The sequence below is a fragment of the Pseudorasbora parva genome, chromosome 11, assembly GCF_024679245.1.
Source record: "Pseudorasbora parva isolate DD20220531a chromosome 11, ASM2467924v1, whole genome shotgun sequence".
Lineage (NCBI taxonomy): Eukaryota > Metazoa > Chordata > Actinopteri > Cypriniformes > Gobionidae > Pseudorasbora > Pseudorasbora parva.
This window is the reverse complement of record NC_090182.1, coordinates 20,242,457-20,269,163: the sequence shown is the minus strand read 5'-3', so window position 1 is coordinate 20,269,163 and position 26,707 is coordinate 20,242,457. Positions and strand designations below refer to the sequence as shown.

Genomic DNA, 26,707 nt, shown 5'->3' with positions numbered 1-26,707 from the left:
GGCAGAGAAGAATTATTAGTCCTGCTAATACAAAATAAATATAGAATGATGTAGTGCAGGTGAATATATTATATTGCTTTTTTGGAGAGTATTATACACCCAGTGCAATGCAAATTATGTTTGTTATACATTATTATTTTCAATTCTATTGTCTGTCTTTTATTTGAACTTTCTGCACAGGTACAAAATCGATCACTGCCTCTTTTTCATTGAATGGTAAATAAATAAACTTTGTTTGTGGCCAAAAATATCAGCATTTGATGTAATTACAAACAGTTGGTGATTTCTGCATGCAAAAAAAAAAAAAAATTACTGAGAAAAATAAGAATATTTAATTAAAGCTATAGTTCTGTTAGGAGTGTCTCAAACTCCAAAGAAAAGCCCTCAGTTTGCCTCTGGATAACTCTGTTTAAAAACTCAATTACTAAACCTACTGCAGTCAGCAAAATGAAAATGAAGATCTTAACATCGCAATCTCACCTAAGACAATTTATTACGATCCAGGCAAAAGTTGTGCTTTAATTATCGGCCAGTTGATGCAGAATATTTTAGAAGTTAAGATATTTTAGGAAGGTTGATTTCATTAACTTTGAGAATTATCTGGTGAGCAATCAGATTGAAGATTGACAAGTCTTAACTTCTTCAGCAGTAAGACAGACACTAAAAAATCTATCCTGCTTTGACCTGAGATACAATAATAGTATTACAAATAAATGTACAATACCAAACAATGCATATTGTATATTTTGTCTAATACTATTTCACAAAATGTAGGTGCGTCCAAAGCATCTGTTCTGGTATATTCATGTTCACATAAAACATTTTTTCAAATACTTAATGGCTTTTAATCTTACCATCCCTAGCAGTCTTATTCCCATCTCTCAGCTTCAGATTTCAAAAGCTTCATACTGTACGGCGACCTTCTTTCATGTAGAGGTCGTGATTGCTTTTGGAATGATGGAGATGATGACTTGAGATCAAGGGCAGGGACTTCATACTTTGTGTACACGTGATTGAAGTATTTCAAGCATGTGTTTATTGAATCACAGGTTAAAATTCAGGGAGATGAATTTTTAAAGAGGGTCGCTCTTGGGCTGAAGCCAAAAGTAAAAAAGAATATTTGAATTTGAAAATCTTTTTCAACTCTTTGTTGCATTTAGAGGCATTTAGAGACATTTCAAGGAAGATGCCCTTTTCACACAGGCCTGATGAATGTTTTATTTAAAACCATGCAGATTACTTTGTTCTTGTGCAGAATTGCACACGAACACACACAACTTAGGATAACTTGTATTTGTTTTTCTTTTATTACCCCATTGCAATTTATTTTGCTTTATGTGTCTGTATCAAATGCCTCTATTTATTTAAAATGACTTTGCTCAATTCATAGTGCTACAGAGAAAGAAAGGATGGGAGGTGATGGTGAATTATTGCAAATCAAATTTGAAACATTTAAAAATATATATTTTGTTTTGTTGTAGCTTGTTACTGTTGTGTTGTGGTATGAATTTGTTGTGTTGTGGCTTGTTTCCATTGTGTTGTGACTTAATTTCATTGTGTTGTTACTTGATTTAGTTGTGTTGGGACTTGATTTTGTTGTGGCTTGTTTCTGTTGTGTTGTGGCATGATTTCATTTTATTGTGGCTTGTTTCCGTTGTGTTGTAGGTTGATTTAATTGTGTTTTGGTTTGTTTCTGTTGTGTTGTGTTGTGGCGTTATTTCATTGTGTTGTGGCTTGATTTTGTTGTGTTGTGGCTTGATTTCTGTTGTGTTGTGGCTTGATTTCTGTTGTGTTGTGGCTTGATTTCGATGTGTTGTGGCTTGATTTCGATGTGTTGTGGCTTGATTTCGTCGTGTTATGGCTTGATTTCGTTGTGTTATGGCTTGATTTTTGTTGTGTTGTGGCGTTATTTCGTTGTGTTGTGGCTTGATTTTGTTGTGTTGTGGCTTGATTTCTGTTGTGTTGTGGCTTGTTTCCATTGTATTGTGGCGTCATTTCATTTGTGTTGTGGCTTGATTTCGATGTGTTGTGGCTTGATTTCGTCGTGTTATGGCTTGATTTCGTCGTGTTATGGCTTGTTTGTGTTGTGTTGTGGCTTGATTCTGTTGTGTTGTGGCTTGATTCTGTTGTGTTGTGGCTTGATTCTGTTGTGTTGTGGCTTGATTATGTTGTGTTGTGGCTTGATTTCGTCGTGTTATGGCTTGATTTCTGTTGTGTTGTGGCGTTATTTCATTGTGTTGTGGCTTGATTTTGTTGTGTTGTGGCTTGATTTCTGTTGTGTTGTGGCTTGTTTCCATTGTGTTGTGGCGTCATTTCATTTGTGTTGTGGCTTGATTTCGATGTGTTGTGGCTTGATTTCGTCGTGTTATGGCTTGATTTCGTCGTGTTATGGCTTGTTTCTGTTGTGTTGTGGCTTGATTCTGTTGTGTTGTGGCTTGATTATGTTGTGTTGTGGCTTGATTTCGTCGTGTTATGGCTTGATTTCTGTTGTGTTGTGGCGTTATTTCATTGTGTTGTGGCTTGATTTTGTTGTGTTGTGGCTTGATTTCTGTTGTGTTGTGGCTTGTTTCCATTGTGTTGTGGCGTCATTTCATTTGTGTTGTGGCTTGATTTCGATGTGTTGTGGCTTGATTTCGTCGTGTTATGGCTTGATTTCGTCGTGTTATGGCTTGTTTCTGTTGTGTTGTGGCTTGATTCTGTTGTGTTGTGGCTTGATTTCTGTTGTGTTGTGGCTTGTTTCCATTGTGTTGTGGCGTCATTTCATTTGTGTTGTGGCTTGATTTCGATGTGTTGTGGCTTGATTTCGTCGTGTTATGGCTTGATTTCGTCATGTTATGGCTTGTTTCTGTTGTGTTGTGGCTTGATTCTGTTGTGTTGTGGCTTGATTATGTTGTGTTGTGGCTTGATTTCGTCGTGTTATGGCTTGATTTCTGTTGTGTTGTGGCGTTATTTCATTGTGTTGTGGCTTGATTTTGTTGTGTTGTGGCTTGATTTCTGTTGTGTTGTGGCTTGTTTCCATTGTGTTGTGGCGTCATTTCATTTGTGTTGTGGCTTGATTTCGATGTGTTGTGGCTTGATTTCGTCGTGTTATGGCTTGATTTCGTCGTGTTATGGCTTGTTTCTGTTGTGTTGTGGCTTGATTCTGTTGTGTTGTGGCTTGATTCTGTTGTGTTGTGGCTTGATTTCGTTGTGTTGTGGCTTGATTCTGTTGTGTTGTGGCTTGATTCTGTTGTGTTGTGGCTTGATTCTGTTGTGTTGTGGCTTGATTCTGTTGTGTTGTGGCTTGATTTCGTTGTGTTGTGGCTTAATTCTGTTGTGTTGTGGCTTGATTCTGTTGTGTTGTGGCTTGATTTTGTTGTGTTGTGGCTTGATTTCGTTGTGTTGTGGCTTGATTCTGTTGTGTTGTGGCTTGATTTTGTTGTGTTATGGCTTGATTCTGTTGTGTTGTGGCTTGATTCTGTTGTGTTGTGGCTTGATTTCGTTGTGTTGTGGCTTGATTTTGTTGTGTTGTGGCTTGATTTCGTTGTGTTGTGGCTTGATTCTGTTGTGTTATGGCTTGATTCTGTTGTGTTGTGGCCTGATTTCGTTGTGTTGTGGCTTGATTCTGTTGTGTTGTGGCTTGATTTTGTTGTGTTGTGGCTTGGTTTTGTTGTGTTGTGGCTTGATTCTGTTTTGTGGCTTGATTCTGTTGTGTTATGGCTTGATTCTGTTGTGTTGTGGCTTGGTTTTGTTGTGTTGTGGCTTGATTCTGTTGTGTTGTAGCTTGATTCTGTTGTGTTATGGCTTGATTCTGTTGTGTTGTGGCTTGATTCTGTTGTGTTATGGCTTGATTCTGTTGTGTTGTGACTTGATTTCTTTGTGTTGTGAATTTATGTTTGCCTTTTAAATTGCATTGTGTTGTGCACTACTGGGCCACCGCACATTAGAGTTTTAAAGATATGTGCTAATATTCAGATAGTACTATGTGGAAAATGTTAACACCTTTTTTGCGCTTTAGGTGTAATATTTTAACTCTAAATGTTTGTTCGTCATAGGAAAAGTATTTATAACATTTCTTACAGTTAAAATACATTTGCATGTGAAATTGCCTTTTTTTCAATGACTCTAATCTGAGTCTTTACCAGAGGAGTAATTATGTAAATTGTAGTAATTAGGGGGATATTTTTTTGCTTTAAAGAAGTTCAAACTTGTATTAGACATTCATCTATAGAAGCCCAGTGGGATTATCATGTGAAGCAGAAGAAATCTGCATGTATAACTGACAACCACACCGCCCAAGGATATGGCAACCTTGGCAAAGAGTCCATTTGCCAGGATGGAGAGAGACTTGTGAAAGTCAAACACCTACTTATGAGACGAAGGTGTGTGCCAGCTGACATGAAAAATCTGGTGCCTGGTCTAAGGGCAGGGTGGGGTGTTGATGGTGAAGGCAGTGAGGGTTTGGATTTCTTCCTGGATCCCGCAGCGCTCGGCATGAGGAGCCATAACTACAAGGGCTTGGACATTTGCTGTGACCTCTGGACACTGGTCACGTAGAAAAGACGTATTTAAAATTTAGACTCTCATCAGTGTTTGTATAGCATGCAGAATATGATTGCTAATTTAATAGTTTTTTCAGTGAGTTATGAAATCAAATCCTTGTTTTATGGATTTTCTTCAGTTTCCTCAGACGCAGGTGTGTTGCCACAGTTACGCGCCTGGCCCAAAGTTAACTTCCGGTCTGTGTTTGTTAATCAATCTGGCTAGTGGATAGTATGGTGCAGTACACAGTAGAAACATATTTTTGACAAACTATTCTCAGATAACATGATGTAGATATTAACGAACAAGCAGAGAGCACATGACACCAGCGCAAAAACAGTGTGTGCGACTTTTTATAGCCTACAGTCAACCCTGACTAATCCTCCCCAGTTTTTTCCTTGATGAATGTGATTCATCAAGTGTTTTTTTATTGTAAATTTATGATACATTTTGTATTATTTGTGTTATATTATTTTCAACATTTTCATACTGTAAATCGTGAGTTTTGTTTTTCTTTTTTGTATTATATTTAAACCTCAACTAATATAAATTTGTCATACTTTTGATTGTTCAAAACAATTGGTAAGTTTTTTTCAAGAACCATTTATGCTGTTGCGTTTTCTTTCTTGTAGAATTTGCACACAAAAAGCATAATTTGCCTTCATTTCAATCCCCTGGGAAAACCGTATATATTGCTGGGGTTTCCTTGTTCGGAAAACTCAAAAGGAAGCCTAAAATAAAAATGCACGTTAAACCCTGAGTGGATCGATGCTTCTGTTAGATATGATGCATGTGGCGCAGCTGTGGCTGCAGTGAAACAGACTTGTTGAATTGTGCTAATTGGGCTTCCTGCTTTAATAATGGAATCCATTATCGCTTCATGAGAGATGCAACGCCCTGTTATATTGCGTTTCTGTGTAATATTGATGGTTTCTATAACCGTGGCGTCATGATGATTTTATTAAGAGGTGGATTAATTCAGGTAGGATACCACTGAAGGCCTAGGTGTGAAATGCACAGCCCACCACTGGTTTTGGGTGAACTAACCCTTTAAGGGGGGCGTTTCCCCCATATTACAGACAGAAATGGGAGATTATTTATAATAAACATGCTAAAACAAAAAAAAACATATAAATTGAGATAATGTTGCACAATTAAAATGAAAGATAATACACACAATAAAGATGTTTTCTTTGATAAGCTCTGTTGTTATTGATGTTTTGCAGACGTCTACAGAAAGTTAATTTTGGGCCACAAAGGTGCGCATGCGCAGTAACGTTTTTTTATGTTGTTGCCGTTGAAACCGTCTATACCAGGGGTGTCCAAACTCGGTTATGGAGGGCCACTGTCCTGAAGAGTTTTGCTCCAGCTTGCCTCAACACACCTGCTGGAAGTTTCTAGTATGCCTAGTAAGACCTTGATTAGCTGGTTCAGCTGTGTTTCATTGGGGTTGGAGCTAAACTCTGCAGGACAGTGGCCCTCCAGAAGCAGGATTGGCCACCCCTGGTCTATACCTAATATGTCTATACCAAAACAAAACAAAAAATCTATCATAAAAAGTTTTGAAAATATGTTTTCAAATGACAAAATGTACTTCAAGGGCAAAATGTTTCCAATCTTTGGGTAAATGTTGGGCAAAACAATTGGACAAATATAAATATGTGACCTGTGCTGGCAAAAGGAGACTGCACACAGGATCATTTCAAGCTATGGCCAAAACAAGTTAAAAAAAAATTAAGTTTGGTCAATTGTGAGGTTGTTTGTTAGGTCCTCGTCTAGCGATCTCAGTGCTCCAAATAGCAATTAAACATCTAAAAGTATTTATTTGTCCATTTTCTGAGAGGAATACCTTTCCTTTGTCAATGAAAAGGATTTCACTCGCACTGACTGACAGACCCAAAGCGTGCACACAAAGATGCCTCCAGCATCGCAGCACGCAATCCCGATATACACATATGAATAATAGTATGTCTTGGCGAGTATCCATGCAAACATTTTCTGTTATGTGAACGTTTATTAACTGCTGGGGGGAAACCTTTTAACCCGATTTGGTTGAATTTACTAGAAGTTTGTGTGGAAACCCGTTGCACTAAACCATTTTAGTTTTTGCGAAAAGTGAAACTAAACAGGTTAAGTTGTATCAACATCTTACGTGGGTACAGTAGACAAATCTGGTTTACATACTGAAAATCATTAGTTCACATTATTAATTACTAAACATTTTATATAATATTACACTACATTTAACATTACCTAAAATACAATATTACCTAATTATTTAATAAATGTAACACATTAAAGAAATTAAACAACAATTGCTGTTGTTTTTTTATTGTAGACAAAAACAAAACAGGTAACACTTCAGTGTCACATCATATGCAAACCTTTTTGATAACAATTGTAAATTGTTTAGTGGAGAAACAAGAACACACAGTAGCCTATTCAGCAATGCTCTATTCTTGTGAATGAGTAGACACACATTAAAACTGGAGAATGGTTTAAGCTGGAGAAGTCATGGCTTCTGATGGTAGCTTCTCACAATTCCTTTGTGAAAATCGATTTATTTATTTCTTTTTTATTTCTTTTTCAAAACCTGAGTTTAAGTTTCTTGTGGCCCAATGTGAGAAGTACTTGTTGGATAAACTGGAACGTGTTCTTCATTGATTGTGGGTAGTTGAGATGCAGAGCATATGAATGTCCAAGGAGAATTCACAGTTTTTAGCCATTCTTTAATACCTTCCATCACAGCTTCTCCCTCGATGCTGGATTTAGATGAAGTGAAGATGGGAGCACTTCATGCACTGTAAAAAATGGTTTTATGGCAAAGTAAATAAAACAGGAAAAATTATGCATATTTTGCTTAGAAAAATCTTGTAAAAGTGAAAACTCTTGAGTTTAAAGTAAAATCTAAACATGTACTCAATTTTTACTTGTAAATATTAGACATCCAACAGACAAGTAAATTTCACTTGTGACTTTCTGGCATATTTACACAAATTAATAAAGTACATGAAGCTATTTAAAAAAAAATCAAGTAAAATTTACATCGTCTTGGAGCAAGGAAGCTGCGCATGTGCGGAAAGAACCGTGACCGCTGAGGGCTTATCCCATGGCTTATCCAATCTGCACTGCACGCAAGTCTCGTCCATGGTCTCGACAGGTAAGCAATAAACAGCATTATATAGTCGATTTTTAGATTTATTTTATTCAGTAAATGTAATTTCATGCAATGGCTGTGCTGTCATCACCTAATTCTGTAAATTTCAACAGTTTGAGTGTTTTAATGATAAGCTAACTTCCTAGAACGTTAGCAGTAACGTTATAACGTTAAAGGGGGGGTGAAATGCTGTTTCATGCATACTGAGCTTTTTACACTGTTAAAGACTTGGATTCCCATCCTAAACATAGACAAAGTTTCAAAAACTAATGTTGGACGTTTGATGGAGTATTTCTGTGTTAAAAATACTCCTTCCGGTTTCTCACAAGTTTCGGCGAGTTTTTTTCGAGTATGGGTCTACTTGACGTTAATAGATCGGAAGGTCCTTGTATGGGCCGTACGGGCTCTTCTCCCGGCGCGTGCGCGTGACTAGAGCGAGAGAGAGGAAATGCACGCCGTAAACAGTCTCTCAGGTGCAGATCCAGTCGTCCGTGAACACTTATGTGGCGCGCCACGCTCCACTTTATTCCTACGGGTGACGTCGAGTGACTTCAACGCTTCAGCACAGCATTATGGGAAGGCAGCACTACATTTGAACCGATTTGAATGCAGAAATGACGGGAAGCTTCACAGCATCGCTTCAGTCACGTCTCAAAGTGGATTTACATGCCACTGCTGTCACAGGACTTCACCAAATCATACCAAAGAAGTGTGTTTTTGACGGAGCGGTCCCAGCGATAAAGGTTCGGTCCTGCTTTGGAAGCAGCCGGTGAGTAAAACTGCTTCAAATGTCTATGCTGTTGGCTATCGTCACGTAAGTAAACATCAGTAAACGACACGATCACGTGCTTCGTCATTCAAATGCGCTAACGGTTACTCCATTGTTGTTCTGTATAACGTTTCACTAGTCTGACGTGCAAAACCGTTTTGATTGCTACTGCTAAGGTTTAGTCGCATACAATAGTCCATAAACCGAATCATGTCCTCATAAACTGTGAGTAAAGACACAGAAATGTGGAGAGGCCACTAAATACAGTATACCACAAAGACGGACGTCCTGATGTTGCCGTTTCTCCTGTTCAATTTATTTCTGCCTCAGATTTGATTCTGGTTCATTATCTGTATTAGCTGAGATAGATGGGTTTCTCCACGCTTGAGGACGTCACCTCTTTGCGCGCTTGTCATTCTTTAGCTCCGCCCACACGATACGCCTCCGGCCGCTCATTTTTTTCCGAAAAGACTCGGTACAGCCTATATTTCTTTTATAAATATGATAAAACTAAAGACTTTTCGGAGATATGAAGGATGCAATACTACTCTATAGGTACTCAAGATTGACATGAGATTGACTGAAACTGAGTGTTTCACCACCCCTTTAACTTAGCTTTTGTTAAGTTGAACATATTAGTACAATGTGGACACGACAGTAAACCGAGAGAACAAATCCTTAATTCGTGGTCAGGGTATATTTCTCATGTTGTGCATCACATGCTAGCATTATTGTGAGGAAATGGCGACGAGAACCTCGTATTACATTAATTCAAGAAGTTTTAATGTGTCTTATCTGATTTGGTACGTTAGATAGTTATGATGACGTTTCGTTGAGTTCTTTTGATCCTTTTTTTAAACACGCTTCGCGTTATGACATTCTGGTCGACAGACTAAACAGCAAACAAATGTAAAACTCACAGACGCTCTGCATGGGCTTGTTTTTTTATGTAAGAGATGTTTCAGCAGTTTCAAAATTATTTTTCATCATCAAATTAGTGAAATTAATGATGTGACTGCAAATATTAATATTAAAATATTTGCTGTTTACTGATTATTGTTTTTTGTGTCTTTTTTCTTAATTTCAGAATATTTATCATGTGCATCCAGTCCTTTGAGCATTTGATGTAAATTGGTTGCAAGGGACAGAAGTGAGAGACCAACTTATGGTTGTCCTGAAGTCCACTCCGTGGTACAGTTGATTTGGTGGCTTGGTTAAAGGTATAGTTCACCCAAAAATGAAAATGTTTTGATAGAGATTAAGATGCTATCTTAAACATTTAAACCTGAGTGAAGCATTAGCTACATGTTTCTGTATGTGCTTATTTTTTATTTCTTGTCAATAAATTACCCTTAACTGCACATTGTCACAGTATAATTTTGTCCCATTATAAAAGCAACATTTAATTTAATTTAAAATAACCAGCACTACATAAAACAGTTAAAATGTATTAAAAGGATCAGTGATTTAAATTAATATATGGTAAAAACCAGCGCTGTATAAAACAAGTAAAATGCATTAAAAAAAGTCAATAGATTTACTTAATTATATTAACCATCCAATTTGTAAGTAAAAATTACTCAATAACATTTAACAGGCCAAGTTATATGTACTTGTGCACTTTGTAAATTGTACTCAGCTCAGTTAAGTAAATTTACTTAATTTCCTTAGGTGTTAAATTTACTTGAAAAAAAATGTGCAAAAACTTGCAAAATACAAATTGAGTAAATTCTACTCATTGTTTTTTTTTTCAGTGTGCTCTTGTTGAGGATCCCAAAGTCAAGGTGGTGGAATGAGTAATCATAAAAACAGAGCACATTCATGACATTTTTCATTATGTAACTATCAATAATGGTAAACAATATAGACTTGTAATGAGACAGACACATAAAGGGAATGTGTGAATTGGTTATGACTGCTGGAGTACATTCCCATTTACTATATTTACTTATTTACCTTCATGCCATTCCAAACCAATTAGACTTATGTTCTGTTCTTCTTTCAAACAGGGATAAAGATATAAATATATAGACACTTTTCAAAAGTTGAAGTAGTCTATTAAAATCATTCAGATATTGCATGCCGTTGCAATATGCATATTGTGATATGTACATTTGCGATATTTTGATATATTGCACAGCCATTTATTATATATATATATATATATATATATATATATATATATATATATATATATATATATATATATATATATATATATATATATATATATATATATATATATATATATATATATAAATAATAAAACCCTGAGGTTTCTGTCCCTCCATTCAAAGTCACATAAAGCCATCCTATCTCTTTAAAAGACTTAATACCGCTTGATTCATATGGATTTATTTTATGTTTTCTTTATGACCTTTTTAAACCTTTACATTTTAACGGAGCACCAGAAATGTCTCAGGTTTTATTAAAAATACCTTAAATGTGTTCTAAAAATGAACAAAAGTCTAATAGGTTTTGAATGACATGAGGGTGAGTAAATGATGACAATGTTAGAAAGAGGTTAGAAAGATCTTTTATTACCAAGTTTCAATGGTTTAATTTCTATACACACGTTATCAAACATAAGGACTATCAATTAATTAAATAATTATGATGGTCATGGTCCTTTGAGGATATAAGTTACTTACAAAGCATGCTTTGAAGTCTGTGGGATTGTCACAAAGGACAATCTGAGGCCCTCTGAGCACCAGTGAGCTAATATCAGTTAATATTGAATAACAAGAAATGAGCTACAAGAAAGCAGAAACAACAAAGCACAATTTTGATTGTATTGGACAGCCAAGTATTAATAGTCATGTAGTTGTGACATGTTTTAATACTTAAACTGTAATATAATATACTATAAAATAAAATAAAAATATCAAATACAAACAATGCAACTAGTTTATATATGATATGGAACATCCGTGGTTTGTTGTGAAAACTGTCAACAGCTGTCCAACATTCCCTCTCCTATATCGAAAGATCCCAATAAGACAAAGACTGCTGCGATCAATAGAACTCCTGCTTGAGCTTTTTTCTCTCAGTCCTGTTGAGCTCCATGAACACTAAATAGAAGAAAAAAAGGAGGGAAAAAACTCATTACTCATTGCATTACATTTCAAAACTAAATTACAAAAGATTAACTTATTACCTCACTCAAACATGAAAAATTGGGGGTACTGTATACTTGCATTATATGATTAAATATTTTATTTAAAAAAATGTAATAGAAAGTCTTATGGGAGAGCATGAGGGTGTGTAAAAGACATTGAACAATGACAATTGTTGATATTGTATTGATATTGACAATTGATATATTATTATATCAAATAATAATGTAAAGAAAAATAATAACACTCTTGAACATACCTCATATTATATACATACATATACATACATGCACTGTGCTGATATAAACAGACAGGAAAAAAAACTTGTTGCTAAACTATGAACATACAGAAACACACTGACATTATAAACTGTGCCCTAACTGAAACAGCACATTTACATATTAACGTTATCTCTGAACCGGCAGAAGAAGAAGAAAAAAACTAAGGTTGAAACGCACATTAACACTGCGTTAACTTCTCAGCATTCAACGAACATTGGCCTGGTTTTTGGGTAATCCTTTTTGTCATAAAGATAAGATTTATAAACTCACGTTTTCACGTTGCTTTCAAGAATCCACGTTTAGCGTGCATCAGCCAGTAAGGCTCTCTGCTCACTGTTACATGTTTCAATAGGTCCTTCTTCTCCATTACAAAAGTGTAACATACTGAGTTATCTCAGTTTAACGTGATCGTTGCAGTCAAATTTTCGTCTGAAATAGTAATGACAATATTATTATTTTTTTTATTATTTTTTTACAACAAACAATAAGTAATGACCACTTGTTGAATATGTAGTTTCTATAATATGTATAATTTCATAATAGTAATTAAAATGTTTCATTAACACAAAATCCGGGTTTAGGAACTGTCTGTTTCATTAATGTCAATCAAACAATTGTGGTATAATAGAAAAAAGATGAAGAAATGTGTTCATTGCAACTCATTTTGCCAGACGGAAAATATAACAATTGCCAATAAAGTAATATGCAGTATTTAACATCCATTTTTGCAAATATTTTGAAATATATTTAACATTTATTATTTTCACCATATGGCATTTGTCAGATTATATTCCCACTTTTTTCTAATTATCGTATATTGACTATGTTAAATAAACTGCGTTTAATTCTTTAGTATAATTCAAACCAGTTTATTAATAAATGTGTACTCTTCTGCACAGGAGCTGAGAACATGCTGTCTAACAGTTATGCAGTGTGAACTTCTCAGGACATAAAAGGCAGGTGAGATAAAACTCATTATTCTATTTTGAACTACATCCCTAATTAACACAACCAAATTACTGTCCCCTCTTTCTTAAGTGGCATTGAATTATGGGTGTATTGCAGTAAAAGTTAACACTCTTCTAAAATAATAATAATTAATGCCTGCATTAAAAAGATTTAATGAATAGTTCAGTTTCTGGGCTAATCCAGCTATAAAAATACTTTAAAATTGACCCGTAGCATCTATTCTGTATTTTGTGTTTATACAAGTCCAATTAGCACTCCTATTGATTTGGGACGGCATCTAAGGTTTAGTAAGACACGTTTGAGGAAAAAATGCCAATTTGATTTAGGAAAACATTTATAGTTAAATAGTTTTTGATTGCACACTATGGGTCCTTGGACATAAAAAGGCTGTTGTTTTCTTTCCATTTTATGGGATGTACTAGCTTTGTAAAACGTACATGATAGACATCCAAAAAATAGTTGCTATCCAGATTGCTGGATAGTACTTTCACACCCTAAAGAAGAATTGCAAAGACTTGGAAGAAAAAGGTCTTGCATTATGGCTGCCTAGATAATTTCTGAGATCTGCTTTTTCTGGTGCTCTGAATGGCATTAATATTTAATCACATTATGAATTGGGAAATGGAATACAATTACCAAAGTAAATACACCTGTCCCGCCATGCAAGAAATTGCAAAAATCCCACAGCGCACAGCTTTCTTCCCTGAAGGTAAGGAGCAGGAGACGATTGCACTAACTTTGAGATTTGCAACACTGTAATCCTTGACTCTATTTATTCGTTTTCCATTTTTTCGTATGCCGGTTCAAAGGGTCTCCGTTGAGACTGAGTCTGTGTTATCCCTCAAATATTTATTGACTCTCTTTGCTTGCTCTAAGAAATCTAATACAATTAGCAGACCTTGGGGACAGCCTATACCTGTATTCATCTCTCAGGTCTATGTCTTGAGTATCAAGGAATATAATGGAGAATTATGAATTATAGAACTCCCTTAAGATCATTGTGGTTTAATGCCAATTAATTCAATTTTAAAAATACCATCTCCATTTGAATGCTTTTATTGATTAGGTTAGAGAAAGATTGGTTAGTCTTGTTTTGTTGGTGCTTTAATCTGAAATAAAAAATTTATATTCAGGCTTGTGTGCTAATATGGGCGAAATAAAACACGTTTTATCATTTGCTATCGCTGCTCGTCAGATTCATGGCCGCATAAGCAATTGAAATATGTTTTTTTCTCTCTCTCTCCTGCATCCTGCACACAACAAAATGTATTCTGTGGTTAATAGGTTCACTTTTGTTGGCCAGAGAAGAAGCTCATCTTCCTTCCCTTGCCCTTCAACTCACGACCAGGTGACACCAGCCAAGTCCTTTAGAAACAGCAGGCTCTGGTAGTGGTCTCTGTTGGCAGCGTGTGTGGGTGTCTTTTGTGAATCTTTGACAGAGGCAGCCTTGGCAATAGAAAAGAGAAGATGAGAAGAGGAGGCTGTTGTGTTACATGAAGTTGAGTAGGAGAGCAAAGCTGAAACTCCATTTACAGTCAAATCAGACATGGACAATGTGTTTGTAATTAAAGTTTATTTAAGTTTTTATGGAGGAAAAAGTCAAAATTCAACAGTTCTGGGAGGAACTTAAGTTAGCATACTTTTATGAGAAGGATAATAATATCTGGCATTTGCAGATGGCAATACTCAGAAACAGTATACGGTTGAGTTTGTAGTCCTATTAATTAACAACACAAGATTGCGGTTCATGTAACAATGCATGAAACAACAGTGGATATAGTGATCAAATGATTTCTTTTTCTTGATGAATCTGAAAAATTGCAATAATGTACATCAAGGTAAAACGAAAGTGTTAGGTTCACAGCCTTATTTGTCTAACTGAAAATGTGAAATGCAAAGTAAATTAAATTTTTTCATCATAATCAGAAATAATTGGTATGCCACCTCACTATAGTGGCTAGTTATATACATCTTCTTGATTTCATCCTCTGTACTAGCTGGATTTTTCACATTGTTTTCTTTGGCCTTCCGATGTCATTCCAGTGCTCTGAAGTGTTGTTTATGTTTTATTTTTATGGATCAGATGCCTGCTGTCCCGAGTGCTGCTGAGTTGGAATGGCTGTCGATGGGAGCTCCACTCTTCTGTTGAAACAGATTTACAGATGAATTATGCAAAATGAAAATGCCAGTGCTATTGTAAAGATTTAGTCAAGCTGGTTGCAAAGAACAAACTCAGCACCAACATGTACAAATATTAACCTAAAACTGTAGTTCCTCACCATCTTGTTGATAGAGCACCTCTCAGAGTCCTTCAGCCTTTCCTGTAATTTCCAGCAAGCTTTCACACGCATCTTTGTGAGATGGCCTTGTGAAATATTCAAGTAAAAGAAATATTCATCAGGAAGTCAGGGTCAGTTTTCTGCAACAGTGTTGGGTCAAACTTGAAATAATAAGGTATGCAAGCACCTCAAATATCTGCTCATATATTGAGGTCAACGTCAATTTCCCAAAGGGAAGGACACTCTTATTTTGGCCACATGTATAAATACAGATACATTCATCCAAGAGCAGAGTAAAGCATATTTAAGTTTTTAAGAGCAGATAACCCAAACAAACATCTCAACAAAGCATTGCATGCAAAGAAAGTACAATTCCTGAAGAAATTGTGAGTGGTGCTTGCCGTGGCAAAACTCGGGGCCCTGTGGCATTTGTGATGCAAAAAAGCCAAGCAGGTTGGTGGTTCAATCCCCGGTTCCACCTGACCAAGTGTCGAAGTGTCCATGAGCAAGGCACCTAACCCCAGCTGCTCCCGACGAGCTGGATGGTGCCTTACATGGCTGACATCGCCGTCGGTGTATAAATGGGTAAATGTGAGGCAAAATGTAAAGCGCTATGGATAGCCATAGGGTCTGTTAAATGCGCTATATAAATGCAGTCCATTTACCATTTACCAGTAGAGGGTGTTGTGACCGGAATTACGAAAGACTGAGTAGCAAAAAGACTAAAAGGCAGCATTGGTTTCCAGCATGAATGCAGCGAAAATCATGCAAAACCAGGCCAGGTGCCAGAGGGGGGTTCGGGGGAGGCTTGTCCACGGACCCCATGAATATCCCTGTGCCCCCTCCAGACCAAGGGAGATGGACTTGATAATAGTGTGTCATTTTCTCACTCAAAGCACTGCCACCTGCTGCTGCTTCTGTTATGATTGCTTTTAGAGGATAAAGCTGCCCATAACTGCTGGTCTAGGATCTGTTTTCTTCATAATTATCGCATATTATTAGTGAAAAGGGTTTGGCAAAAGATCCAGTGCGTGTCTGGATTTGTGCTTGTCAAATGAATACATTTCCAATGTATTTTCGCTTCAGTGAGTAACGTAGCCAATCGCAGACATGTTTGTTGATTTCTAAAATCCAACAGCCAATCACAGGTGTTGAATTTGGAATCCACTCACCGCTTTAAATTTTGTCCAGTGCTGAGTTCTGCGCGCATCCTAACCCTCTCTAAGTGTAGACATCATGCAAATAAGAGATTCATTGTGTCGTCAGCCTCACTGATTAATATAACAGAACTTTTGTGAGATCGCTTTCTTTGAATGAGTGACAGCTTTTAATGATTATAAAGGGAACGCTCTTTGCACACTGTCTAGGTGATATAAAAAATAATGAACAGGCCTGTAATATATACAGAATTTCAATAAAACTTTTGTTTTCCATTCTTGACAAGCGGCCACATACGCTTCTATACATAGACCCATCCGCATATAAATGCAGGATTCACTCTTGAAATTGTGATGACTGACAGTGATAAATATTTATGTATAGAAATCGGACTCGTATAAATGTCAGGAAATACGATTCCTGGCTGCATGCCAATATCCATGGATCACTGGATGTTTGGTAAGTTGTAAGGGACACTATATCAAGTCCAACCTTTAGTTTAAACTGATAAATGTTTGTTTTACTCGTGTTTTCCCCTATGAACTCCAATCATGCAGCAGCTTTTCTGTCACTTATGCTGCATTCCAGGCAACCATAACCCGTGTTTTTCCAACCTTCTACCCGTGAAAGTGCACTGGAATGGCAGTCAAACCCATGACTTCCCACCTGTGAACTAGATCGATGTACTCCCAGTTACGCGCTCTGACGTCACTCCGAAACAACAATGGCAGCCTCTACGGGGGTTGAGTACAAGAATAAATTAATACCAAATTCATTTCTAAATATTCAAATAACTTAAAATAAAAGATCAAACAGCTTCTCTTGCCTTATGCAGCTTTTTTCCCCCTCCGTTTCCCACAAATTATCAAGGAGTAAGCACCTTTGGCGATAGAAATGATTGTAAATGAGCATAAGCCCCGTATGGTCCACCATGCTTTGATGTTACATCTAGTTACCACAATTCTTTGCACTCAGGCAGTTTGGCGTGACTTTGCCAGGAGCGCTAATAAGTCGTGAGTCGTGGTTTGAAGGGCTCAAAAACCTGCCTGGAACGCAGCATTAGTCCCGGCTTAAGGGGGCATGTTCCGGCGGGAAAGTGATGCAGATGCATAGCCTCTGTACCTCTACTAAACACTCTTACTTGTTTCTCTTAAAAGGATATCCCTTCCTTTAGAAACCACCCTAGATCCCCCTTGAGGTGGGGAGAAGCATTACAGCATAAGAAATGGAACAGCTTTTCAAAGCGGTTACAATTTGCCGTGTAACTTGTGAGAATATTGCTCCTGGTGAAGGCAAGTGGTCCTTTTTTATGTTCCCTTCAAAATATTTCAAGTTGCTTTTTCTGTTGAGAAGTGTTATAACAGATGCTATAGATTATAAATATCACTGCACAGGCTTCAGATATATAGTTCAATAAACAAACCTCACTCAAATATTGCTTAAACTTTGTGTTTTTTATTATTATTATTATTTATGAAATATAATATAATATATAAAATATGACTTAAAATGTGGGCTTTCAAAGTCAGTTAAAATCGAGGAAGGCAGAGTGCAATCTTTTGCTGAGCTTAACTCCTCTTTGTAAACTTGAAACCCTCTTAGACATTTCCAGATGTTATTGTGTTGCCTATAAGTAATGATGGCCATGTAGGTATAGCTAAATAACAGTAACTATGAAATGCGTTGCCTGACTAAATGTTCTGGCACTAAAGAAGAAAAGTGGGAATTACCTGAGAGACCAATAATGCTCACTGTAGCTCACATTAGAGTAATCTCCATTCATAGGTGAATTTCAGGACATCTGCTTTGAGTATCCACAGTAGTTATTCCATCCCATCTGAAAGAGGAACCCTCCCTCTTGAACAGGCTCCCACATTACCAATGGAATGAAAAGTTTGGCTCTTTGGATTGCAGTGAGAGGGACTTCTGAGTGAAAGAAGGTTTCCAGAGGAGATTACCTTTGCTCCAGCTACAGTTATGGAGAATAACCCTTCCTTCAGTAGTCAACAAGTCCTTTGCAAAGATGTGAGTATTACATGTGCATTTATTTGTTATATACATTTAGATCAAAAATTGCAAGCAAAAAAAAGAAAGAAAAGAAAAGTCCCAAAATGTAAATATGCAATGTCTTTTAGTTAATCAATGTGCAGACGTAATGACGATTCACATTTTAATGTATAAATATAAAATAAACAAATTGTTTAAAAGGTTTAGTAGGAGTGGATGATCTAAAAATTGCTTCTTTAAAAAAAAAGAAGAAAAAAAAGGTTGTGATGTGAATGTCAGGTGGGTCTTGTTTACTCCAAGTGTGCTTGTGTGCCTTTTGTTCAGATTAGTGGCACACTGTATGGCTAGACGTTTTCTACTGTGCAAATTATTCCACAGAATTTATAATTAAGCAATCAAGATAATTTTCTCAACATTGTATATGCAATTATATGTCTGCTTTGCTGAAAATCAAGTGGGTGATTTTCTTTTAGAAAATAATGCTACACAATTATTAATATACCATTTTGGACTAGCATAGAGCCAGTGATGATAAATATAGATTTGAGCAATTGTGTGCATTTTTTTTTTTTTTTAATGGAGAAAGATCTCCATCGCCATCGATGATGTGAAATAACAGACATTAGATAATGTTATGCACATACCACTCGGTTTATCCTTTCAGATAAAAATTGTTTTAGTACAACCAGTGTCTGTTTTCCTTCCTTCTCCCTCCTTCTCTCTCTCTCTCTCCCTCCATATTTCCTCTCTCATCTCTCAGTCTCGTTTCTCGATCCCTCCCTCCCGTTCTGCCTCTCTCTTTCTCCTCTTCGCCCTTCCCCGCTCTCTCTCATCAGCAGGGGGCCCTCGGCTCCCTTCTTCGCCGTAGATTCAGACTCAATCCCGCTACAGCAGAATTGCCTCGCTGATTCTTAACCTTAAACCGGTTTAATACTGTTTTGCTGGCAGCCGTTGGTATATTTTCAGAGCCATTTATATTCCAAGCAGATGGAACGTTGTCCTCCAGTCAAGTTTCCACTGCTTATACAACCTCTGGATTTCAGCACTATCTGTATTCATATTTTTGCTTCATGCAAGGGGAAATTCTTCTTTAGAGGAATTTCAGGCTTCTCTAATTGTTTGTCCTCCTGTTTCCTGTCATGTGTAGCGAGAGGGCTTATGCCTTCATTTTTTTAACAGGGCGCTCATGACAAACTCGATGTGAAACTGTCTTATTCAGTGCATTTCTATTTGAGTATACTTTTCAAGAATATCTGCTTTGAAAGCCAGTGAGCCTATATATATATATATATATATATATACATATCCATATCCATATACACGGTACATTGTTCAAAAAAATATCCTTAATGATATGGACAAAACAGTGAGCTAAAGTCTAATCATATTAGTCACTACCAAGGGTGGCATTAGGGGTGGGCTTCTGAGATTTCTGCCCCAAATGATTTTTATCATCTTGTTACATTTTTTCGTCATAAATAAAATTATTCAGAGCTGCAGGCTGCTCTATAAATCAGACGTGGTCTTGCAAGCCACATTTTGACTGTTTTGCATAAAGTCTGCCGCATTTTGTTATTTATTCTGTCACAAAGCGAAAGAAATGATGACACCACTTTTCATTCCAGACAACAACAATAGTAATCACAGGAAGCATTGACTTTGGTCCAGCCAGATATCTTGGCAAAGTAGAAAATATTTTAGAGACATAACGCTGAAAACAAAGTAGACCATACATACATTGGATTATTTTGATTTTGTGTAAATGTTTAAGACATTTGTAATTTTGGAAATACACTTTTATTAAAACATAATGAGATAAACCTCACAAACTTACTGTAGGCTAATACAGCGACTACATTTTTATATTAGAACTTGGGTACACTGGCAACTCAAAACACAAAACACAAAATTGATCATGAAGATCGAATCATAAAAAGCTAAAAGGGAAAACTATTGCATTTTATATTACATACTATTGTAAGTACATTCTAAAAAAAAATACTGTTTTTTTTCACCCAATTTTGGGTTATGTATGGACAAACCCAGCCATTAGGTTACATTTTAACCCAAATGCTGGGTTTGTCCATATTTGACCCAAATTTGGGTTAAAACAACCCAGTGTGTTTTTTTTTTCTCTTTTTTTGAGTGTACAGTGTTACATGTGAAACATTTCAACATTGTTATTATTATTATATATATATAAAAAAATACCAGTCAATATTTTAAAAAAAACAATTAAACCATACACATTGATAGAGGTCTGGGCTATAGGTCTATGCTGAGTCTGAATATCCACTGAGCCTAAAACCGCACATGGTCACCACTGCTATTTCTGTTCTTTAAGCTTCTGTTTCGGCAAGAGACGTTTGCTAATTGAAGCTTGTTCCTCCATATTTCATAATTCTGATTGGCCATGTCCTGAGAGATAGTGGAGCACACCACTGTGAATAGTAAGCTTTTAGACTCTCCCTCCTGGAACTCAGCCGGAACAAAAGCCTTTCTTTATTAATTTGCGGCCATAAGCTTCGGGAATTTAATCGAACAGGCGAACTTTTAATTTGGGACAATTTTAATAAATGTGACCTTTTGTTCTGATCTCAGAAGGATTCAAATTGCCCGTGTGATTATTTCTTTTGCAGTTGAGCACTCTGGTGCAATACAATCGACTTGTGAAACCTTTTCATGGAATCACATCATATAAATATAAAGTAGTACAATAATGTGAATGTTTTTATAGGTTGAGCTGGGGAAAGAGAAAGAAAGAAAGGCCAGGTATCGAGCATACCAGTGTGCTGCCATCATTCTGAGTGTGGTATTCCTGATACTGGCCCTCTGTATCTTCAGCCTGAGATATATATGGAGCCCAAGCCCTGGGAAGGTAAGAGAAATCCAAATATATTGTGCAGACCAAGAGATATTACTGCGAATGGTGCATGGCTGTGGATTAATTAGGAAATGATTAGAATAACAATCGTGGAATGGAAATGAAAGACAAGGAAACATCTGCACACACTGTTTAGTATTCTTGGAACTGATTGAATCCAATCTTGATTTCCTTGGCATAAACAATAACATCACAGATTTTGAGAAAATGTCAGAATGAGTAGATAAATGCATAGTACGTTTTACATAATAAGACTGCTCTAATAATCAGAACTGCAAAACATAGATATTAAACATCGTAATTCCCCAATTCTGGTTGATACTCAGAAATGGACAGCATGTAAGTAATTGGCAATACCGGAGTGTCAACAAACACGCAAACTTTACGCTTTGGTATACTACATTATGCATAAATTCTCCCACAGGATATAACTTGTTTAACAGCCAATTCTTTTAGCGCATTTGCTGAAGCTCCAGTCTAATTTCTGCATCAGATATTTCACGCTCCTGCTTGAGGAGTCATCACTTTGAGCAGCCGAAGCAGTGAAGATTCTCACAGGGCATGTAATGGGCTTAATGACACTGAAAGTCTGGGCTGTGGAGATCGAGAGCGAGTGCTTACACTCTTAAACTGCTGCGGTCGGATAACTAAAGGCTGGTGTAGTCACTGATATCCTGCAACGAGCAATATAATGGTGCTTTAAAACACATTGATAGGCCTAACTGTAAGGGGGTCTCTTCGCTGTCTCTCTCTCTCTCTCTGTGTGTGTGTGTGTGTGTGTGTGTGTGTGTGTGTGTGTGTGTGTGTGTGTGTGTGTGTGTGTGTGTGTGTGTGTGTGTGTGTGTGTGTGTGTGTGTGTGTGTGTGTGTGTGTGTGTGTGTGTGTGTGTGTTACCCACACACTATGCCTCAAGTGCTGACATCAACAATGAAACCTGAATGTGCAACTATTGCAGCTCCGGGCATCACAATTCTGCAGCTTAGATATGAATATTTCAGACCAACACTGCATATTTCATAAGCCCCGCCTCCCCTTATTTAGACTTGATGAAATATGAAATGTTTCTCGCTTTCCTTATTTTGTTAGGTAAGCCATCATCAATTATTCCCATGCTCTTAAAAGGTACAGCTCCTGACAAACTAATTAGAAGTCAATACATCAATAGAGCAGGAGATTGTCTTTGCCAATCCCCCCATGTGGCAGCAGGGAGAGGCAAAGCGGTCTCCTGTGTCTAGCTTTTGCATAAACTGTTGTGGAAAGGTAATTTGCTCTCCATATTGTATTTCAATATGACATGGTAACCGCATGGGAACTTCTTTTAATTACTTACAAACATATGTTGTTACAGAAGCCCGGGGAAGATAAAGAGTTAGCCATCACTCTTTACTTTAAGAAGGGCGTGTACGCGTCTAACTGTGTGACTGTATGTTGTCCAACGTCGCCATCATGTTTTTCATGTCCTAATTATTGTTCTCCTGGTTCCTGTGGGATTAGACGCCTGTCATATCACCGAAAAGAACCGAATGTAAAGCAAATGCCTTTAAAATCAAGCACATTGAAGCACTGCTGCACTATGTCCAAAAACATCTGCTGCAGTTAACTGATGTTATCTACTTTTCTGACCTTTCTGAATGCCTGATGTCGCTTAAGGAACCGTGGTTGTCAGACACACGTGCAGCACCCAAGCCGCGTTCTTTCAGGCTGCCTTATCATGCCCGAACCACTGGCGTCTGTCATATTGACCGCGGTGTTGGAGAACACCTCATATAGATCACACGAACAGCGACGGAGAGGGGCTGTGAAATTGCCTTCGCTGCACACGTCTGTCAGACTCACGAGACGCCCCCCATTATTCAAGCTGAAATTACTTTGCTCACCTTGTTGCTATGTTGTGTTTGCAAGGCAGCCTTGCAAAATGTGCCCCCAACTGCCTCTTAAGGACTTCTGTGTCCTGATGTGTATCTTAATGAACACAGTTGCACCTGCTCTCCAGTAATAGTGGCAGGTGCAGGGCAAAGAACGGTCCCCCCGAGCAGCTTTGTTTACCAGCCATGTCCAGCAACCAGCCTTTTTTTCTTTTGGACTGTCGTGTTGCTCGCAGAACCTGATTTTACCAAATGCAGCATGTTCCTGGATGAACATCTTTGTTGTTCCTGGAACAGATCAGATTTGAGGGACAAGTTTACAGCTTATGTCAAGGTTATGCTTACGACCAGGGTTAGGTGCTTCTACATCAGTGTTATTCACCTATCATTTCTCTTTAATTTTAGGGATAACTTATAGGTTAGGTTCAGGGGTAAGGGATAGAGTTATGACCATATTTTTGGACAGGGTTAACAAAGTATGTCGACCCAGAAATACGTCTAATTCTGCAAAATCTGGACATGCATGTTGGTCCCCTCACGTGAAAGATGGGTAGATTCAGGAAGGCATGATGGTGGCACTGTCTGCATTCGAAAAATTCTAATCTTTGTGTGCCCCCTCTCTCCCTCTACATGTAAAATCCTCAGGTCTTCAGATCTTAGAATAATTACAGTAATGAAGCGGATTGGCCAATCCGTGCAGTTGTCTTTGGAAGAACCTCCACACGGGTGGTGCTTTCGAGTTTGCAATTTTCTTTTATTTCACTCATCAGACTCATTTATTCACTTATGAGCTTGTGTTTTTACTGGGCTTGCACAATAGTCTCTGACCTCCACCTGGATGAAACAAACTGTTCCCATGTAAAGGAGAGGCAGGGGAACAAGACACATACGCTCGACCCAGTCAGGGGCTCTCAGGTGGACTGTGAATGCCTCTGGAAGTGTTTTATATGTTTTCAGGTGCTCCCCAGGATTCCTGTGAATTATTATGAACAAAAAGTGAGAGCCTGTGCAAAGGTAATAAGTCTGAAGCTAGCACATGTTATATCAGGAACAATGACCTCATAGACAAAGACAAGCAAAAATAATTAAAATTAAAATTTATGAAGCAGAGCATATAATTCATTAAAAGCCATGCAATTAATTCTTTCAACAGCTTCACTTCAAACAACAAATGTGGTTGTGTGGCAATTACAGTTGAATTGAGGTAGAAAACAGGATGCAGAATGGCATTTTGAATTTGAAAATAAAGCTTTAGTTTAACCATAAATAAAAATTCTGTCATTAATTATGCTGTCTTCATGTGTTTTTGGAATAATCATAAATACGAGTTTCCTATGTAAAAAAAATTGCACATGAACTAGTCCATGTGACTACAGTGGTTCAACCGTAACTCTTTCCCCATCAAACATGGAATTTTCTGTTATTTGTGAAAAAACACTTCCCTGCCAAACACAGAATTTTCCAGGTTTCCTTGTTTTTATTGTTATGCGCTAGGGGGCAGTATTACACACCTTCTGAATGAGTTCAGAATCTGCTGATCAAAATACAGACGAAGAAGATGCAGAAATGAACAATCCCTTATGTAAGCAGATACATATGGAAAATAAACAGAAAACAGAAAATAAATCAAAACTATAAGACTAGCTATACACTGTAAAAAATAAATAAATAAATAAATAAGTTGCCTTAAAATTTTGAGTTCATTGAAATTAAAACTTTGAGTTAATACAATATTTTTTTTTTTTTTGAGAATCGACAACCTTCATTAAAATATTATTAAAAGATTTTGTATTATTAAAAGAGTATTGGGTAATTGTGTGTGTTTATTTGTGATGACGCAGCCAAATTGTGCTATTTTCATGATTTATTAAAAAAAAATTATGTGATTCAGATACAATAATATTTTGAGTTTCTATTTATTAAAACAATTACCTTCATTGTATCAACTCAAATTTTTAATTTCAACAAACTCAAAATTTTAAGGCAACCAGGTTACTTACTTTTTTAAGTTAAACCAAAAAAAATGTTTTACAGTGTAGAACTGTGAAGCTTTAGGGGTGTTGATGGACTCCATCTGTTTTTGATCATCGTTCTGAATACGATCTGGATGTAGTTTTTGACAAAAAATGTCTCCGCTTTTTGCTCAAAATGTTGCTTTTTTTAAATTAAACTTAACCATATTCAAGTCTTGGTAAAAAAGAATAGCTTTCTTTTTGTCTGTTCTTTCTTTTGATATTCCATGTTCATACAATAAAAATCTGGGGGGGGGCATTACATTTTTGTGAAAATTATTAAAAACGCTGTTGCTGACTGGCAACTTCTTATAAAAACGTTAAACTCATTATTTGCAGACAGCTGCTGATGCATGAGGCGAATTAATTCACATAATTTTATCACATGCATATTATTCACTGTACATTTTCTTGTTCTTTATGATGATTCATACCAATTTCACATGCTCCAAACAGAGAAAAGGAATAAAAAGGGGGGTTGGGGACAGTAATTGCATGATGTCATGGTCATTCGTTGCTCTGGCAACAGCCGGACTGCCAGCAGCTCCATAGCAAAGTCATATTAACATCAGTAAAATTTAATCATTCTCCAAATAGAACTTTAGATAGACAAATAGAGATTCTAAAAGTACACATACAATTACAATGACGGTTCTTGGTATTTGCAAGCAACACATAAAATATTCTCTACTTCATTATGGACGTGTGCGACCCATTTCCCTTACCCTCCTTTGCCTCCTCCTCTTTCCCATCAAGACCCTGTCCCCTGAAAATCAGAGAAAAGAACAGAGATCAGTTCTCTTTCTCTTGCACAATTTAGATTCTGATTGAGCTTTCACATCCTGTTTCGATTCTACGCAGGGTGCCAAGAACTAGTCCTTCCACACAGTTCTCTCACAAGAGAAAGAAATTTCATCAGATTAACTTTCCTGAAAATGCTCTTAACACCATGCAGATCCACGGAATGTGCCTCATTATTTCAAATAGATTAATGGTTAAATCTATCAGCCAGATATGGAGTTAAATTTACAGTCATTGAGATGACACCGTAGTTGAGGAGAATTTTGATCTGATTCTGATTTATATCAATATAACAAGCTTAAAAATGAACTCGGTCACCTATCAGTGTGATGCGATCATTACTGGACTCAACCAGTTGTTCTGTTGTGTTGCTTAAACGTAGCGATTGTCATAGGTAGCTTCCCAGAATACCCCAGCAGATGTGCTTCTGTTAGGCTTTCAGTGTTAACAGCCCTTTGGGGGGATCCTGCTTGATTCAGTGATAAAATATTAAACACTAAGATGATTGGCATCTCCTAGTGGGAGCTGAATGATTTCCAATGAGAGAGGCGATGCTTGCAAAGTATTGACCTGCATACTGGTCGGGGGTCAGCATGTTGTTAAGAGTCATGTCTTTCAAATCGCCAACACCGAAATTATAGCATAAGAAAATGTTCATAATGCTGGCAAATAATGGAATTTCCTTGACCTGTTGAAAGCATGAAGCATTTATATGACACCCAGAGAAACAAAACGGACATCATCAAAGGGCATCAAATTGGCTCAGTGTGTAAATAAAACATCACATAGCTAGCTTTTTCACATGACAGCAGCAATCTCACCAACAGACACCTTGAAATTGATCAGTGCATAATTTATATCAACACATGTTGTATACGAGGCAAACTG

At 37.0% G+C, this 26,707-nt stretch overlaps 1 protein-coding gene across 1 annotated transcript in view; it reads left to right on the top strand.

The window, feature by feature from the left end:
* Positions 1-12,782: 12,782 nt before the first annotated feature.
* The window catches only part of tnmd (tenomodulin), a 58,139-nt gene continuing 44,214 nt past the window's right edge, over positions 12,783-26,707 (top strand). The window contains exons 1-3 of the mRNA XM_067456540.1: positions 12,783-12,804; positions 18,036-18,275; positions 20,995-21,135. Coding sequence (XP_067312641.1) covers positions 18,228-18,275; positions 20,995-21,135 — 189 coding nt within the window. The 5' untranslated portion in view covers positions 12,783-12,804; positions 18,036-18,227. The remainder of the gene's footprint in view (positions 12,805-18,035; positions 18,276-20,994; positions 21,136-26,707) is intronic.